The following is a 19,656-nucleotide window of genomic DNA, read 5'->3' on the forward strand; positions in this document are numbered from 1 at the left end:
ATGATGTGAGCCCAGGTGAGAATATGCTATGTCAGGAAAGACCTGTTCTTTGAACATCATGGGAAATTAGAAAGATTTATGTTAGTGTGAAAGCAGGTCTTGTTGTTCAAAAATTCTAATACCTTACTAGTGAAACAGTCTTAACTGCAGGGAGAGAGGTATCTAAAAGCAAATTGGACCAGCATAAAGTGTAATGCTGCCAGAAAAACTAAGGTGTGCCTTAGTTTGTCAAGTTGTGTACTGCCGTTTTGATTCAATATGGATTTTATGAATTTGATTATATCTTTGTGATTATCTGGAAGGGGGAACTATACATATTTGGCTAATTCTCCAAAGAAGTGTTTCTATAAGAAGTAAATCTTAAGTCTGTGCTTAAATAATGCACTAGAAACCGTTATCTAAGTATTAGTTTAAACTGCTGTGTATCCTAGGTAATAAGGTTGTGTTTATTGACAGAGAGAGGTCACTGCAGATATTTTTCCTGCAAGGATAAAAGCCAAGATTCCCATTACCTCCAGTGGATTTTCAGGCTGTGATGAAAGCAACTGAAATAAGTCTTCCAGAGAGAAAACTGTGTCTGTTCCATTTCGATGTATCTAGAAAAAGAAGGTGCATCGTTCACTTAAATTAAGACTGAAGTGGTTGAGTCGGGCTTTTAGGCTTAATCTGGAAAGGGTAACCAGGTGTTATATCCATGCTGGATTTTTATCTCTAGTTTTAAATTTTTATGTTCTATTCCTTTTTTAGTACTCAGTATTTTAACATCCTGCTGTAAACAACCTTTTAACTTGATGACTTCTCCATTCCTGCCCTAACCGTTCTTCATCTTATGTCTTTAGCTTATATCTTAGTTCCACCTTATTTGTCCCTCTCCAGCCAACTTTCCAAATTGATTACAAGATATTTAGAGTTACCAAAATTCTATCAACTTGTTATTGCTTTGTCTCCTGCCTTAAGGGTTTAAGTTTGTTGAAATAATTACTTTGATAGTTCTCTAGAGTGGCTCCAGGAACTCTTTAGTCTTTGTAACCTGGAATTATTTTGCCTTCATGCTTAAGTGATAGTTTATCTCTCACGCTTAATGTTTTCCCTCAGCCCTGTCTTATGGCATTTATTACTAATATGCTATCGGTCTGTCATTTTACAACAGCTAATCTTTTTTTCCCTTGGGTAGTTTTAAAGATTTTTTTCTTAGTCTTTGTTGCCCTGCCATTTCACTGTGATATGTCTGGGATTTAACTTACTTACTCTGCTTGGGACTCTGTATTCCTCTAATCTGAGACATAAGATCATTTTAATTTTGGATATATTCTGCCATAAACTCTTTGAATACTGCTTCTCCTTCATACTTCCCTGCCTCTCCTGGGACTCCTATTAGAAATAATTTAGATTTTCATATTCTATCACTTTTTTCTTTCTTTATGTAAAGGTGAGCTCATCTTTGAGAACAGTTTCTATAGCAATGACACATACCAAGGGTTAGTATGAACTAGGTTTTATACTTTTCTCTGCAAGGACCAGTTTTTGTATCATTTTCTAGACCTTTTCTTGACTCAGGATTCCTAATGGTGATGGTAGTCGGAATCCACACCATTTAGTGTTCTGATTTCTAAAGGTTGGATGGACAGCTTCCTTGCTCTGTCTCCTCGCTGGTGGCTAGGATTGTTCTATTCCTCATTTCCTGAACCAGAAAAGGCTTTAAACATTGAGCTTTAAAGCAGGGAACTCTCCAACTCCAGCCTCTGTCATGGCATCTGGATACAGTTCAGCCTTGGTGCCTGATTGTCTTAAATTCTGGATTTGAGTTCCCTCTTTGCTGCTTGTATCTGTAGAGTTCTGTTGTCTTGCTTTTGAGTTCACTTATACATTTGCAGATACTATCCATTCTGTCTTATCCAGGATTTGCGCATCTGATGTGTCAAAGGGATGTCTTTACATGTTAGCAAGTTCAAATTCCTGACTTGTGCTGTGTGTAACTCCCATCCCCAACTTTTTACTTTAGGGGTTTCTCTGTCTGCTAAATACCTTGGGTTCTATGAAGCCATGTTTTCAAGGCTTCTATTTCTATGGATGCTAAAGGACTTACTTAAGGTAAACTGGTGAATAATAAGATTTCTTGTTCTTCTTTAACTGGCAAATGACACATTTTTAGTGGGTAGCAGACTTCTTCACCAGTTGGATTATTTAAAATGATTCCTAGTTAAGAAATTTCATAAACCTGATTCATCAGTCCTGGCTAGCCATTGACCAAAATCTGCCTGATGGTCACAAGTGTGTGAGAATGAATAACAACAACATCACAAATCTGCATTCCTGCAAAAACAATCCTTAACTGTAGGTAAATAACACTTTGTAGAAAAGAAACCCGAAACCCTTAATATGCAGAATATGATGTATGAAGATCATTCTGCTTAAAATGAATTATGGACTTATCCTTAGCTAGTCAAAGATGTGTTTTATTTAGATACCTGTTTTCCTCTTCAGTGCCCCTGGAGATAGAGGTCTGAGGAGCTAGCCCCCTGGGTGATCCACAGGAGACAGAGGCAAGAGATGGGAGGGTGCAAGGTGTGACAGAGTCCCTTAGACACCTCATCGAGCTGTATTTCTCCCCAGGTTCCTTTCTGCTCTTGAGGGTGGTATTGGCTGTGTTGGCTTCAGGTAACTGCTAGTCCATGGGGGGGCCTCCCTCTTCCTTTGTGTTTCCCTTAAACCTGCCTTCACCTCTTAAAAAAAATCTCATTCACTTCTCTTCAGAATCTCACGGACTGATGCCTTCTACTTGAGGGCTTTAACTATGGACAACATTCTGTTTGCAGTCATCCTCCTTCCTAAATCTTCACATAAAATACAAACAGTTCTATTTTTCGTCAAGAATTCACTGCATTTTGAACAGAGATCACTAGGAGTTTATACCTTTTAAAAGATGAAGCAATATATAAATTCAACTTGTCTTTAGTGAGAGGAAAGTATCTTCAGAGCAGTATATATATATTCCTATATATACTGTGTATTTTACTTCATTAACAGGTAGCCAAGTCCAGGCTTGCAGTGGGGCTAGAAAGAACTTACTGTTAAAGAGTGAATTATGTCAGTCATCCTAGGTATTTTCAAATGCTAGTGATTCACTTTGGTCACAGACAACTCCCTCCTAAGTAACATATCTCAGTAAGAGAGCAGACGCGTTGTTAGACGCTTCTACAAGAAATGTGTGTAATTGTCATGTCATGTTCTAAGTGATGTGTTTCTAGAAGGTTTTGTTCAAATTGATGTTTGTCTCAAGTCAAATTTTAAATTCTGGGGAAAGCTCCCTACTTCATCTATCTCTTCATTATTATTTAACGAGTGCCTGTTACCTAGCAGTGATAGTAACTACCTTAGTTACTATAGGTAATTCTAGAGAACACAGTTGCTATTTTTCTGGGAAGTCTGGTGAAGGGGTGTAATTGCAAAGACATACCCAAGAGAAAAATGAACCAAGAGCATAAATCTATACACAGTGAAGTGGTAAAGAGACTGGTAAAAAAACATCTTTTGCCTCAAAAAAGATAACTTGGGAGGCATTCAGGAAAGTGAGCTGAAATGTCTCCTTCAAAACAAATATGGTTCTTTCAGTTCACTGGCACTGATGTGTGTGTATAAGCAGGTGGTAAAGCCACAGGAAGGTACATGAATTACAAGGAAAACACAAGGCCTGGGGAGAACAACAGTGGGTAAGAGCAGAGGCAGATGGAAACACCTGCATTTCACAGTGAAATGCCAGGCTGCAATGGGATCCTCAACTGTAGGTCATAAAACAGCCTGAGAGGTAAAGTGAAAATGGGAGGGTTCCTTGGGGTGAGCTCCCCACTGTGAGACTAGCAAAAAGGGACTTAGAAACCACATAGAAACATGGTGTGTTTAGGGAACACAGCAGATATGCATCCAGAGCTTGCCTGAAAAATGAGGGCAAGAGGCCAAGCAAGGGCTTGTTAGAGAAGTGATTGGACTGATAAAGGAGGTGAGGTGCAGGTTTCCAGGACCAGCACGTGGTTGAGAGGCCACCTGGAGGTGGAGGTGTATGTGTCCTTGTGAAGAGGAGGGCAGGTGAAGGACTCCCAGCTGGGCGGTGGGGTCTCCAAAGAACCTGTGAAGTGAAAGAGCCCATCCAACAGAGAAGCAGTTTTAAATAACATCCTACAGTTCAGGGAAAACAAGTTTCAGGCTGGCACCAGTCAAGGAACACCTTTCCTAAGCTCCTACCACCCATCACACCCTCAGCTCCAAGACGGCTGGCTGTACAAGCAAGGGAGGAAAAACGGGGGAAAAAGAAGCTTTGAGGCTGCAGCAGGGATAGGAGGGGAAAAACTAAATTTCAGTTCAGTTTTTGAGAATTAACACTGGCTATATTTATCAACTGCTGCACTGGGATGACGGGAGAGAAATTTTTGTCTGATTATCTAGAAGTCACAGGGTCTGTCCCAGGTTTCACCCAGCGTGTAGGGGAAGAACTAGTTCCCTAGAACAGCTTAGAACAGGCTGGAGGGGGTGGGGGTGTGGTGGGTGGGCAAAGGGAGCAGAGCTGTTTTCTGACTCCACTGTCAATCATGTGATGTTCGGTGTGATGTTACATAGGTAATAAGGCTACAATGATGGTGGGCTGTCTGAGAAGGGCCAAGGCATGGCCCAAATGCCACCTGGGGCAGTTCAGGGCTGAGAGAGACCCATCAGGGCAAGAAAAACCTGCAAGGGTGCCAGGAGAAGTGTCAAGTGGCTAAAGGTCTGTGGAACCTCCAGACCCGTCTGGAGCATTTGTTTGCCAGGCTTGTGGGCTAGGACCTCAGCAGGGCTGAGCAGAATTATGTTCCAGGTGAAAGAAGGGAGGAAGCACAGGCTACAGGAAGAATCCCTCCCTTCAGCCTAGCTTCTGGAGTTCATCTTTCTACACACCCTTTTCACTGCTGATGAGTGTGGTTATAGAGAGGAGCCAAGGAGGTTATCCTACTCGGCCTGGTCAAAGATGCAAAGTGGGCTCCTGGACTGCCCCTTCAGCATGGCATACGAGGAGACTGAGTGAGGACTTGCGCCCGAGTCCCAGCTGACTGAGGGTGATATGCCTGCAGGGGCCAACCTGGCTGCTTCTGCAAATGGTTGGTTGGTTGAGGATTCCTGGGTTCAGGATGCCAGCCATCTCTTTATCCCTTGCAAACACAGCAAAACCTGCTAGCAAGTTTCTGGATGGGGTCTGTGAGTTTAACCAGATACAATGTTCTGTGGACTGATTCCTTTGTCAACCAAATAACCACATCCACAGTTTTAAAAAAACATGTATTTTCATATATCAGGTTTACTTAACGGTAAGGCACACATACACAAAATTCATTCTCAACACAAACTATCAAAAGCCGTAAAATCTACCTTAAAGCCAAAATGGTACGGCCAGGATATTCTAACTTGCTTACCTCGTTTCTAGGTTCAGAGGTCTTTTCTGCCTCCCAGGCAGGTTTATCTGCTACTTTATTTTCTTCATTCTTCTGCTGTAGTGATTTCTCCCTCTGGGTTGATGCTCTTTGCTCATTTTCCTCATGCTGGGAACTGTGATCCACAGCTCTTAGTACCTCATTCTCCTATAAAAGGACCCCAAAATGTGCTAAGTACAAATCCGCGTTTCATCAATTAAGTCAGATCTTTAAAACCGTTGTGTACTTAACTGCTCAGTGATCAGGAAAACCCACAAGTCAAAAGCTACATTATCAAACATTTAATTCTGAAACAAAGGTCAGTTTTGTGTCCTGTCCTTTTTAAGAACTCACTGTGAGACAGGCTGTTCTGATCTGGATAATTAAAATTATATGCATTTATAAAGCCCCTGGACTTCAGGGTGGGTTAGAAGAGCTGACTTCACTTTATACATTTCTGTACTGTTTGAATATTTTACAACAAACATGTATTTCTTTTACAATCAGGAAAAAGGTAAATATATTTTTATTTTGAAAAAATAAAGTTTAACAATAAAGCTTAAACTAGCATCTCTGATATTTTCAACTATGCTTATTTACGCAGATGAGTCCTTCCACCTTTAACTGAGGAGACAAAAGGCAAGAGAATTTTTCTGAACATTCAAATAGTTATCATTTAGCATATACTGTATATTCTGATACTTTCAATTATATTAAAAGTTCTCTGTATAATGTTTCCCCTATAACATAACATCAAGGCCTCTTAAATCCTTTCAAAGGATCTATTTTTAATTTCTTCCAGCAACAAAACACACTGGACTAATAACTCAAGGACAGCACCACTGCCCCCCACTCTAAACCACAGAAATGTTCATCTTAAAAACAAAAAAGTGAAGGTCAAAGAAATGGAAATCCACAGATGCCAGAAACAAGGAGAGAAATCAAAGCAAGAGCAGAAAAGGAAGTTGATGTGCTGGTGGCCCACTTGGTTTTACTTGCTTCTCTGTTCACTGTACCAAACTATACAACAAACTCAGCCTCCCTCTTGACACTGTGGATGCTAGTCTTCCTGCCTCAAATGATCTCTCCGTTCAAGTACTTGATCACAAGGAGCTCGTGTGCTCAAGAACATTGCTTCTGCTACCCTATCCTCTTTTCTGCGTCAAGTTGTTTCTTGTCTATCAGCTAATTCCCATCAGCCTACTAACACACTAACACCTCCCATCTTGAAAAGTTCCTCCCTTGGTCCCACATTACTCTTTAGATCCCATCCCATTTTTCTGCTCCTCCGGATAGCAAAATCCTCTAAAGAGTCATCCGGACTCTGCATTCTCTCTTGAACCTATTTCAATGAGGGTTTGTCTCCACCCCTCCACTGAAGCAGCATATCAGAGTCCCGCAAGGCTACAGTTCTCCGTCTTCAACCTATTTGACCCATCAGCAACATTTCACTGAGTTTACTCCCTTTTTCTGGAAACAGGTTCTTCACCTGGCATCCAAGTACCTTCTCTCTCTACTCTCCTGTCTCACCGACTACTTCTCCTTTGCTGATTCTTCATCTTCACCATATAAACATGGCAAATGCCCCAACGCTCAGCCTCAGGCACAGCAAGCACTCTCTCAACTTCCTCCCCCATTTCCCCGTTCCTGCTGCTTGTAAGGTGCTCCCTCTGCTCACCTCCCCCCATCTCTACCCCTCCCAGCGCCCCGGCCCCCCTTCCTTCAGGTCCCTATTCAAATATCACCATCTCACTTTTCTTTCCTAAGTACTCTATAAAAAAGCACACCCCTCCCATTAATATCAGTCTCTTTTATCTTGCTTTATTTTTTTTCCCATAGCATTTAGCGCCAGCTGATATATTTGTTGTCTATCCGACTAGTATGCAAATTCCGAGGGCAGGGACTCTGTCTGCTTGGTTCTTGCTGTATGCCCACTGCCTACCCCTGAGCCTGACACACAGTAGACCCTTAGTAACAGCTGTTGAATAGATGAACTCCCAAACACAACACCCTAAGACTTTGGTAGGGATCTGATTTCTGATGGGTGAGATACCACAGTCTTGCTCTTTCCTGCAATTAAAACACTGATTCCTATCTAAATTCAGGGAAGAAAGGAAAAGGTAGACTGGTCACCACTCTTTAACCTCAGTCTTTTGCCAAGGGAAGGTTTCTTTTGTTAAACCTTAAGAAAATCTAACTCAAAATTCTAGATTCCTGAGGCAGCTAACTTTGTTTACAAATAAATTTGCTGTTGGTGGGCACTGGAGCTGCTTATCTCTAATTCACATGATCTATTTTAGAGCCATGAAGCAGGGTCCTCTTAATCTGTAATATTTGAGTTAACACATGTGGAGACACACATGAACTTGCAAACATAAGAATGTTATCTTTAACAATATATAAATAAACAATAACAGAGGGAACAGGTGGCTAATACACAACTAGATCAAGCCCATAAGGAAACTGATCAAACTTTTAGAGTGTATGAGAGTTTGGTAACAAAAGTATGTAAGATGGGCCTGCCTAAAAACTCGGGAAGAGGAGAACGGAAGGTAGAGAAATTCTGTACGACTACAAATCACATGGCAAGAAGCAGTTAAAGGACTTGCCTGGTGGCACAGTGGTAAAGAATCCGCCTGCCAATGCAGGGGACATGGGTTCGAGCCCTGGTCTAGGAAGATCCCACATGCCACGGAACAACTAAGACTGCGCCACAACTACTGAGCCTGCGCTCTAGAGCCCGTGAGCCACAACTACTGAAGCCCGCACACCCTAAAGCCTGCACGCCGCAACTAGTGTCCCCATGCACCGCAACTGCTGAAGCCAACATGCCTAGAGCCCATGCTCCACAACAAGAGAAGCCACTGCAGAATAAGAAGCCCACGCACCACAATGAACAGTAGCAGCCCCCGCTCACTACAGCTAGAGAGAAAAGCCGGCGCGCAGCAACAAAGGCCCAACGCAGCCAAAAAATAAATTTAAAAAAAAAATCATAAATGAACGCTAAAATTAGCGAATAAAAATTTGATGAAAATAAGATAAACAGTCTCAAAGCGTCACTCCACAGATTACTTTTTAAACACAAAGAAAAAGATAATAACACTTTAGGAGAAACCTGGCAAACACCATCTAAACCAAGTGGTCAAATCTATCATCACAATATGGCGATAAACCAAGATGCCTCCTGATACGATATGAAGGATACAATACCACGTCTGTAGTATTCATCATCTCAATGTAATGAGGAAACATCAGATAAATCAAAATTGGGAGCCACTTTACAAAATAACTGATTGATGCTCTTCCAAAACTTAAAGGTAAAGAACTGAAATACCTTTTCCAAATTAAAGATGACTTACGAGATTTGAGAACTAAACGCAATGTGTGATCCTGGGTTAGATGCAGACCCAGGAGAAAAAGTAGTTTACACAGGACGTTACTGGGGCAATAGATAAAATCTGAATATGGACAACAGATTATAGTCTTAAGCTTATATTAAATTTTCCTGATTTTGATTAATTGGTCATAGAAAAAATCATTTTGTAGGAAATACTATACACAATAGCTTCAATTCATCCTTAAATGTTTCAGAATGAAATAATTATATGTGTATAGAGATGTAATTATAAATAGGTAACTCAAACGGGGCAAAATGTAAACAATAGGTAAATCTAAGTAAGGGATATATACTATTCTTGCAACTTTAAAGTTTGAAATTATATCTGATTAAAGCTATCCCAAAAATCCCTACACATAGCAAAATCACTTTGGCCAGGGCAACAGCAAAAGGTAGACTCAGGAAAACTATTCTTCCATTATAATTTCTGTTCATCTTTATTTTTCCCCCAAAGTATATATAGTCATATCAACTGCTTTACTAATTATTTTCACCTCTTCCTTCCCAACATTTAAATTTATTTCATTTTCTTGTCTAGTTGCTTTGATCATGCTTCCAGAATACTCTTCAATAACAATGATGATACCTGACGTAAAAGAGAACACTCTTCGCCCCTCTATTCTCAATAGTCTACTACTTCACTACTTCACTTCTGACACCGGATGTGTGGGTCTTCCATACACCTAGCAATTCTGTGACATCAGCTGGGTGTCCTATAATTTAACTCAGTTCTGACACCATCTAATTGGGGATAATATCAGATCCCACAGCTTAAGGGCTCGGTCTCAAAGACGCCACCTCCCCCTTCAGAGGTCAATTCCAAGTCCAGGTTGTCACCTGTGCCTCCCACCAAGTGCCTATAAATAAAAGGTCCCCACAATCCCTCCTCCTCCAGTTTAATTTGCTAGAGTGGCCCACAGATCTCAGGAAAACAGTTTACTTACTAGATTACCATCTTATTACAAAAGGACAAAACTCAGGAACAAACAGATGCCTAAGAGCAAGGATTGTGGGAAGGGGCACAGAGCCTCCATGCCTTGCACCACTCTTCCAGCACCTCCACGTGTTCCCCAACCTGAAAGATCTCCAAACCCCACCCTTCCGGTTTTTTATGGAGGCTTCATTACACAGGCATGGTTGATCAAATCATTGGCCATTAGTGACTTAACTCAGTCTTCAGTTGCTTCCCCAGAGGTCTGGGAGGTGGGGTTTAAAATTCCAACCCTCTCATCACTTGGTTGGTTCCCCTGGCAACCAGCCCCCATCCTTAGGGGGCTCTCCAAAAGTCACCTCATTAACATAAGTCAGGTGTGGTTAGAAGGGGCATGTTATGAATAGGAAGACACTCCTTTCACTTTTATGGCTCTGGAGCTATTTCAGGAACTGAGGACTGAAAGACCAAATATTGTAACAAAAGTTGCTCCCATTGCTCTTAATGCTTAGGAAATTCCAAGGTCTTTGATAGCTCTGCCAAATGGGGACTGGGGGGGAGATGAGGACCAGATACACACTAAATCACATTACCACACCTGACATTCTTTATTTTTATTTTAATGTTTCACCAATAAGGATAACATGCAGTTTTATTTGAGATTCAACAGTCTTTTTTAAAGTCGTTCATTCAATCAATACATATTAAGTGCCAAATATTGGGTTGGCCAAAAAGTTTGTTCGGGTTTTTCGTAAGATGTTATGGAAAAATCCAAATAAATTTTTTGGCCAACCCAATACTATGCTATTGATAGATGCTGGGGATACAATAGTGAAAAAAGAATTCTAGACTGCCCCTTCAGAGCTTACATTCTAAAGGGAGAGGGAGCTCAAAATACAAGTGAACTAAGAAAATTTGCAAGTTATGGCAAGTGAAAGAGAGAAGAGGGGGCCCTCCTTTAAAAGACTGGTTAGGGAAAGCCTCTCAGGGGAGGTGATATTTTAGCTGAGATCTAAAAAAAGAGAAAGAGCTGTGTACAGAGGACAGAAATGAATACATTCCTGTTACCATAACGTATTTGATTAGTTTCTTAATGATGGATATTTAGATGTTTCCAGTCATTTCTTTAAAAAAAAAAAGATACTAAAATATCCTCACACATACTACTTTGCACTCATGTGCAAGTAGAATAAATTCCTAGAATGTATGCTAGGTCAACAGATAACTTGTATTTTTCATTTGATGGAATGTTTGTGGTAACTTACAATAATCCTACCAACAAAAGTGCCAGTGTGATAGATGAAAACTGGCATCTCGCTGTAGTTTTAATTTCTATTTCTCTTATTATGAATGAGGTTGAACATCTTTCACAAGTTTGAAAGCATTTTTATTTCCTTTTCTGTGAACTATTTGTGGTCTTTTCCATTTTCCTATCTGGGTCTTAGTCTTGATCAGTAGTAGCTTAAAATTTTTACTCACCTTCTCCCATTCAGTCTCCGATCGATGCACATATGAAACAAGTGGTGACTATGAAGACAGCAGGGGAGAGAATGCCTGAGTACGCCTAAGGATGGAGGCATGAGGAGCAAAAGGGCCAAGGAAGGAAAGTCACAGTCAGAGCAGGAATCTGAGCTTCCTCTGCAGCCACACAGCAAGGGGCAGAAGAGGCAGCGTGAGAGCTGGGGCGAGTCACCCCAGTGCTGAAAGCCTGGTTTCAGAAGAGGGCCCTTTCTGACACTCCAAGCGTCCGTGAATAAGTGGCTATATGATATATCACCCAAACCAGTCCATTTCTGAGAAGGTAAGAGGGTGCTATTAACAAGCTGGACAACAGGCATAAACCAAGACTGTCCCAATGGCCACCCTACCTACGAGGGCACAGGGGAAGAAGACCGTGTGACTGTCAGGAATCTTGGTGGAAGAATAAAAAGCACTGACTGAATGCCAAAGCCCTGGGGAAGACAGATACTTTAACTTGCACAGCCTTAGTTATTCAGTGAGTATTTTTTTTAGCTAGTCTTTCACTTATTCATTCAACAATCATTTACTGAGAGCCTACTATAAAGCCAACAGAAACAGGTGTAATAAGAAGTGACGGACGAGAATTTCCCCAGGTCAGCGTAACGCACATGGTGCTGTGCAACCCAGACAGCCCTCAGCTGGGCCTTTACGGAATGCCTCGCCTACCCAGGGCCACCTCACCTAGGGCCACACACTTCCCAAGGCACCCACATCCAAGGACTGAGCAGGGAGGGCCCAAAGGCCTGGCCACCTCGGCCCATCACGGGATAACTGTGATATGCCACTTTAGCCCCAGAGCTCCTGGCTTTGTCAGCCTGCTCCGCAGCTTCACTTCTGCCTCTGTCCAATGTGCTTTCTTATACTTCCTTCCACAGCTGTAAATCCCAAAGGTATTCCCTTAGAAACATCCTGCCCACTAAACTTGGGCTCAGAGTCCCCTTCCCAGAGAACCCAATTTGTGACAGTCAGTAATCTGCAGGGGGGAGAGGGGTGCAGACACCAGGATCTCAAGGCAGGGAGGGGTGGAGGGTCCAACATTATAATATTTCTATTTAGAAAGTGAAAACGGCCTATTGCACTTATAGTATAATTTGCACAGTCTGCAAGGCCCCACGAAAGCCTTGCGGCTAGGAAGGCTCAGGTCCAAAACAGGCTGAGTAAAAGAGGCCCAGCTATGTGACCTTGGGCCATTCTGACCCTCAGTTTCCTTGTCTGTGATGTGAAAGGGTAATATTTCTAATTCACATTTTAAGGAATTCGTTGAGAAAAAGCATTTTATACATTTTAAGATGCTGTATAGACATTAATCACTACTCCTTTCTACTGCTTTTTGATTCTGAAGAGTTGCAATTAATGACTAACTGGTGACAACTCAATCAAAACCCCAAGAGAAAGTGAGTCCAGCCCTTAGTAGCCAGTAATTACTACCTCTTTGCTCTCTTCTTTTCCTGTCTTCCTCAACTCAGTGACGTGGAGCTGAAATAGACGGTGCATGTGTTTTATTAGCACTGTGGTATATACTGGAGCTTTATGGCCCATGCCCTTAAAGAATGGGTTAGCTAAACCCATTATTAGGTTACTTTTTATTTGTGTGTAAGTAGGTGATTTTTACTCTCGTGGGGCTGGGACTCAAAAAAAAAGGAGAAGAAGAAAGTTTCCACGCTTACCACAGGAAGCCATCATAAACTTGTGAGCTGGGGTGCTTCATCACAACTAAACACCCAGGGACTTGTACTGAACTGGCAGCTGCTGGTAAGGCAGGCCCTGCCCACCACAGCCCTGGCTGTTGGGAGCTGACCCACCCCATCCTCTGCATGGATACAGAACCTTCTCAGTTTGGGCCCCTTAGCTAAAACTGGGTTCTTCTGTCTCTAAAATCCCATGGCTTCTAGGGTTTCTCCTACGACATTTCTTCTACTCTACGTAAAATTACAATTATTTGGGTCTCTTCTTTCCTACTGGGCTGTAAACAGCTTTAATTTTTTTTTATTTTATTGGGTTGGCCAAAAAGTTCATTTGGTTTTAGGTAAAAATAAAACACACTTCATTTTCACCAAGAACTTTATCGAACATATTCATTAACCAAATGAACTTTTTGGCCAACCCAATATGTTATAGTTGATTAACAATGTTGTGTTCATTTCAGGTGTACAGCAGAGTGATTCAGTTATACATATACATGTATCTATTCTTTTTCAAATTCTTTTCCCACTTAGGTTACTACAGAATATTAAGCAGAGCTCCCTGTGCTATACAGTAGGTCCTCGTTGGTCATCTATTTAAAATATAGCAGGGTGCACATGTCAATCCCAAACTCCCTAACTATGCCTCCCCCCACCCTTCCCCCATGGTAACCAGGGCTGTAAACTTCTGACACCTGTCCTGCAGCTGTGAACTCACCTTTGCCACCAACACAGGGAGCAGAGCTGAGCCTGGCATGAAGGTTTTCTGAGACAATGAAGGTAGTGGGAAGGTGAAGAAAGAAGCAAAGCTGGGCTTTTCTGCTGTCTTTGCTAAGTCTCTGAAGCTCCTGATAACTGACAACATGATTTCTGAGTCTGTACTTACTCTACTGTATTGGGACCTGAATAGTATGATGGAGAATTTGACCCTGAAAACACTCTTCGTGAACAGTCCCAGCTGGCTTAGCTGGGCCTTTCATTTAGTCATCTGGGGTAGGAAGGACTGAGACCTGCTGTGACCTTCAGGGCTGGATGAACCTTCAAAGACAAACAACAATGCGGGGCCTATGAGAAGGATGACATCAGAGGGACAGGGGTGAAGGCCAAAGAATTCTCAGGCCCATCTCTAGGCTGGAGGCAAGCTGGAGTCATCAGGTCTAGAGAGAAGCAAGGAGCCAGGTAAAGAGAGACTGTGACCTGTTTGGCCCAGGTGGTATCTAGCAGCAGTTTATAATAATTAGAGCTCACACTTACTGAGCACTCACTGTGGGCCAGGCAACACATACATGATCTCACTTAAGTTGCTAAAGTAGGTACTGTTGTTATGTCCTCTTACAAAGGAGGAAACTGAGGTACAGAGAGGTTAAGCAACTTGCTTTAAGTCACAGAGCTAGTAAGTGACAGGACCAGGGTTTGGCTGCAGGTGTTTTTACTTGATAGCCAGTGCTTGGACACTGTACTGATTCTTGTTTGCCCCTCCAGGTCCCCGCGTGTACCCCAGAAGCTGACCCCTGCAAACTCCGGGGCTCCCAGCAAGTTTCACCAATGGGAGGCTGCAGCAGGACACTGGAGGGGGCTGGGGAGAGGGGGGAGAAGCCCGGGCATCCCTCCCCGTATGCCGGGCTCCGGTAGTCACCGGGTGTCCCAACATCCCGGTCCGTTCCTGTGAGGAGTCATTCACTGAAGACTCTTCATTTGAGCCACTGGGGTGAAGCGTGCCTTCGGCGGGGATGCCGACTGCACAACCACCCATGCTGGCTCCCACTTGCTTCACACAGTTGAGAACAGCAGAGGTGGGAAGAGCTCATGCCGCCCAAATAAAGCAAGTTCCTCTCTGTCTGAATAGCACCTTATCAGGCAGAACAGCTAGCAACAGTGCAAGGCGCTGATCTTACTTGGATTGCGAGTCCAACAAACCAATTGAGAAAAAACGTATCATGAGATAATTGGGGTTAAATACCGACTGGATATTTGGTGATAACAATTTTTTGTTGTCTTTTTTAGATGTGGTAATGGCATTGTGGTGATGTTTAGAAGAGTCCTTATATTTTAGGGATATACACTAAAATATTTGTAAAAGATTTTGGGAGTTGATGAAGGTTGTGGGAAGAGTGAGAGAGGAACAAAACCAGGCTTTCCTCTTCTCTTGGCTAAGTGCCTGCAAAGAGCTGGTACAAGAATCACAAGAAATGATGTCTGGGACTTGTTTCAAAATAATGGGGGGAGGGCCGGGGGAGTGACAGATGAGCTAAGACTGTTAAGCTGGTGACAGGGACGGGACTCCATTATCCAATCTCCATTCTCTCCCCTTATTATATGTGCTGGAAACTTTCCACCATAACATGTGATATAGACTAAACTCACTTCTGAAGGTCCCTGGAGAAGACAGGGAGGCAGCTAGAAAACTGGCAGGCGTCCTCCACGTGGTCGAAACAGCCATGCAATGGGACTGCCCACCAGGAGAAGCTGGGTATGAAAATAACCAGTTTCTAAACAGGAGCCTCAACACCTAGGACACAAGGGCATGAACGCCAACCTGCAGGCTTTGATTTTAAAAGGAGCTGCTTCTCCCGCAAGTCACCCCTGGTGCAGGCTGAGGGACCGGGAGAGGGTGGGGCAGGGGAGCAACAGAGATTCACTTATGATTCATTTAAGGCTAGATTACTCCAGCAGGCAGGACAGGCCAACTGGCTTTCAAAATGCATGATGTTTTTGTATTTTCTTTATAATAGAAAATTTCAAGCACAGAAAATAAACAGAAAGCAGAATACAGTAAGCCCTCCAGGTGCCCATCACACCCAGTGGCAACAATTACCTGCCATTCTTATATCACTAATACTGCCACCCCGTCCCCATCACTCAATTATTCTTTCAGTTTTTAGGCAGGATTTACACCGGCCAGAAATGCATAAACTTTAGCTGTACAATTCTGACAAAAGCAGGCACCCATTTAACTCCCACCTCAACTGTGAGGTAGAACATTTCTACCTCCCCGAAAGTTCTCTGCTATTCTTACATTTTTACCTTAGCATTACCTGTTCTAGAACTACCTCCCCGAAAGTTCTCTGCTATTCTTACATTTTTACCTTAGCATTACCTGTTCTAGAACTTAAGCACGAGTTAATTTCTACCTCCCCGAAAGTTCTCTGCTATTCTTACATTTTTACCTTAGCATTACCTGTTCTAGAACTTAAGCACGAGTTAATTTTAAACTGCACTGATTTGCAAGTTAGTTCTCCATTCATAATTAGTTTTGGGGGCAAGCTAGTTCCCCAACCCCAGCAAGGAACTAGAGAGATCTGGCTTTAACTTTAAAACAACAGCTGGCGTCTCGCAGTGAGAGACTGAGCGAGGAGGCTGGAGCTGCTGCTGGACTGTGCGCTTGAGGGATCTTGGTTCCCAGGCTGGAGGTCGGGCCCAAGCTCCTGTGGTGGGAGCTCCGAGTCCAAACTGCTGGACCAACAGAGAACCTCAGACCCCAGGGAATATCAGTCGGAGTGAGGCCTCCCGGAGGTCCTCATCTCAGCACCAAGACCAGGCTCTCTCCAACTGCCTACAAACTCCAGTGCTGGATGTCTCAGGCCAAACAACCAGTAAGACAGGAATACAGCACCACCATCAAAAAAAAAAAAAAAAAAAAAGAAATAACAAAAAAATGTGTCACAGATGAAACAGCAAGGTAAAACCCTATAAGACCAAATAAATGAAGACAAATAGGCAACCTACCTGAAAAAGAATTCAGAGTAATGATAGTAAAGATGATCCAAAATCTCAGAAACAGGGCTTCCCTGGTGGCGCAGTGGTTGAGAGTCCGCCTGCTGATGCAGGGGACATGGGTTCGTGCCCCGGTCCGGGAAGATCCCACATGCCGCGGAGTGGCTAGGCCCATGAGCCATGGCCGCTGAGCCTGTGCTCCACAATGGGAGAGGCCACAACAGTGAGGGGCCCCGCATACCGCAAAACAAACAAACAAACAAAATCTCGGAAACAGAATGGAGAAAATACAAGAAACATTTAACAAGGATCTAGAAGAACTAAAGAGCAAACAAACAGTGATGAACAACAGAATTACTGAAATTAAAAATACTCTAGAAGGAATCAATAACAGAATAACTGAGGCAGAAGAACGGATAAGTGAACTGGAAGATAAAATGGTGGAAATAACCGACAGGGAGCAGAATAAAGAGAAAAGAATGAAAAGAATTGAGGACAGTGTCAGAGACCTCTGGGACAACACTAAACGCACCAACATTCGAATTATAGGGGTCCCAGAAGAAGAAGAGAAAAAGAAAGGGTCTGAGAAAATATTTGAAGAGACTATAGTTGAAAACTTCCTTAACATGGAAGAGGAAATAGTCAATCAAGTCCAGGAAGCACAGAGAATACCATACAGGATAAATCCAAGGAGAAACACACTGAGACACATATTAATCAAACCATCAAAAATTAAATACAAAGAAAAAATATTGAAATCAGCGAGGCAAAAGCAACAAATAACATACAAGGGAATCCCCATAAGGTTAACAGCTGACTTTTCAGCAGAATCTCTGCAAGCCAGAAAGGAGTGGCAGGACATATCTAAAGTGATGAAAGGGAAAAAGCTACAACCAAGATTACTCTACCCAGCAAGGATCTCATTTAGATTGCACGGAGAAATCAAAACATTTACAGATAAGCAAAAGTTAAGAGAATTCAGCACCAACAAACCAGCTTTACAGCAAATGCTAAGGAACTTCTCTAGGCAGGAAACAAAAGAGAAGGAAAACACTTACAATAACAAACCCAAAACAATTAAGAAAATGTAATAGGAACATACATATCGATAACTACCCTAAATGTAAATGGATGAAATGCTCCAACCAAAAGACAAAGAATGGCTGAATGGATACAAAAACAAGACCCGTACATATGCTGTCTACAAGAGACCCACTTCAGACCTAGGGACACATACAGACTGAAAGTGAGGGGATGGAAAAAGATATTCCATGCAAATGGAAATCAAAAGAAAGCTGGAGTCGCAATTCTCATATCAGATAAAATAGACTTTAAAATAAAGACTATTACAAGAGACAAAGAAGGACACTACATAATGATCAAGGGATCAATACAAGAATTAGATATGACAATTGTAAATATATATGCACCCAACACAGGAGCACCTCAATACATAAGGCAAATACTAATAGCCATAAAAGGGGAAATCGACAGTAACACAATCATAGTAGGGGACTTTAACACCCTACTTTCACCAATGGACAGATCGCCCCAAATGAAAATAAATACGCAAACACTAGCTTTAAATGACACATTAAACAAGATGGACTTAATTGATATTTATAAGACATGCCATCCAAAAACAACAGAATACACTTTCTTCTCAAGTGCTCATGAAACATTCTCCAGGATAGATCATATCTTGGGTCACAAATCAAGCCTTAGTAAATTTAAGAAAACTGAAACCGTATCACGTATCTTTTCCGACCACAACGCTATGAGACTAGATATCAATTACAGGAAAAAAACTGTAAAAAAATACAAACACATGGAGGCTAAACAATACGCTACTAAATAACCAAGAGATCACTGAAGAAATCAAAGAGGAAATCAAAATATACCTAGAAACAAATGACAATGAAAACATGACAACCCAAAACCTATGGGATGCAGCAATGGCAGTTCTAAGAGGGAAGTTTAAAGCAATACAATCCTACCTCAAGAAACAAGAAAAATCACAAATAACCTAACCGTAAACCTAAAGCAATTAGAGAAAGAAGAACAAAAAACCCCCCAAAGTTAGCTGAAGGAAAGGAATCATAAAGATCAGATCAGAAATAAATGAAAAAGAAATGAAAGAAACAATAGCAAAGATCAATAAAACTAAACGCTGGTTCTTTGAGAAGATAAACAAAACGGATAAACCATCAGCCAGACTCATCCAGAAAAAAAGGGAGAAGACTCAAATCAATAGAATTAGAAATGAAAAAGGAGAAGGAACAACCGACACTGCAGAAATACAAAGGATCATGAGAAATTACTACAAACAGCTGTATGCCAATAAAACGGACAACCTGGAAGAAATGGACAAATTCTTAGGAAAACACAACCTCTGAGACTGAACCAGGAAGAAATAGAAAATATCAACAGACCAATCACAAGCACTGAAATTGAAACTGTGATTAAAAATCTTCCAACAAACAAAAGCCCAGGACCAGATGGCTTCACAGGCGAATACTATCATTCAGAGAAGAGCTAACACCTGTCCTTCTAAAACTCTTCCAAAACACAGCAGAGGGAGGAACACACCCAAACTCATTCTACGAGGCCACCATCACCCTGATACCAAAACCAGACAAAGATGTCACAAAAAAAGAAAACTACAGGCCAATCTCTCTGATGAACATAGATGCAGAAATCCTCAACAAAATACTAGCAAACAGAATCCAACAGCACATGAAAAGGATCATACACCATGATCAAGTGGGATTTATCCCAGGAATGCAAGGATTCTTCAATATACACAAATCAATCAATGTGATACACCATATTAACAAACTGAAGGATAAAAACTGATAATCTCAATAGATGCAGAAGAAGCTTTTGACAAAATTCAACACGCAGTTATGATTAAAAACTCTCCAGAAAGTAGGCATAGAGGGAACTTTCCTCAACATAATAAAGGCCATATATGAC

At 41.9% G+C, this 19,656-nt stretch overlaps 1 protein-coding gene across 1 annotated transcript in view; it reads right to left on the minus strand.

The window, feature by feature from the left end:
* The window catches only part of NFE2L3 (NFE2 like bZIP transcription factor 3), a 37,474-nt gene that overhangs the window by 8,107 nt on the left and 9,711 nt on the right, over window positions 1-19,656 (minus strand). The window contains exons 2-3 of the mRNA XM_004265650.3: window positions 5,439-5,603; window positions 513-596 (exon numbers count right to left, since the gene is read on the minus strand). Of these exons, the coding sequence (XP_004265698.1) occupies window positions 513-596; window positions 5,439-5,603 (249 nt within the window). The remainder of the gene's footprint in view (window positions 1-512; window positions 597-5,438; window positions 5,604-19,656) is intronic.

The sequence above is a fragment of the Orcinus orca genome, chromosome 9, assembly GCF_937001465.1.
Source record: "Orcinus orca chromosome 9, mOrcOrc1.1, whole genome shotgun sequence".
In the NCBI taxonomy this organism is placed as follows: Eukaryota; Metazoa; Chordata; class Mammalia; order Artiodactyla; family Delphinidae; genus Orcinus; species Orcinus orca.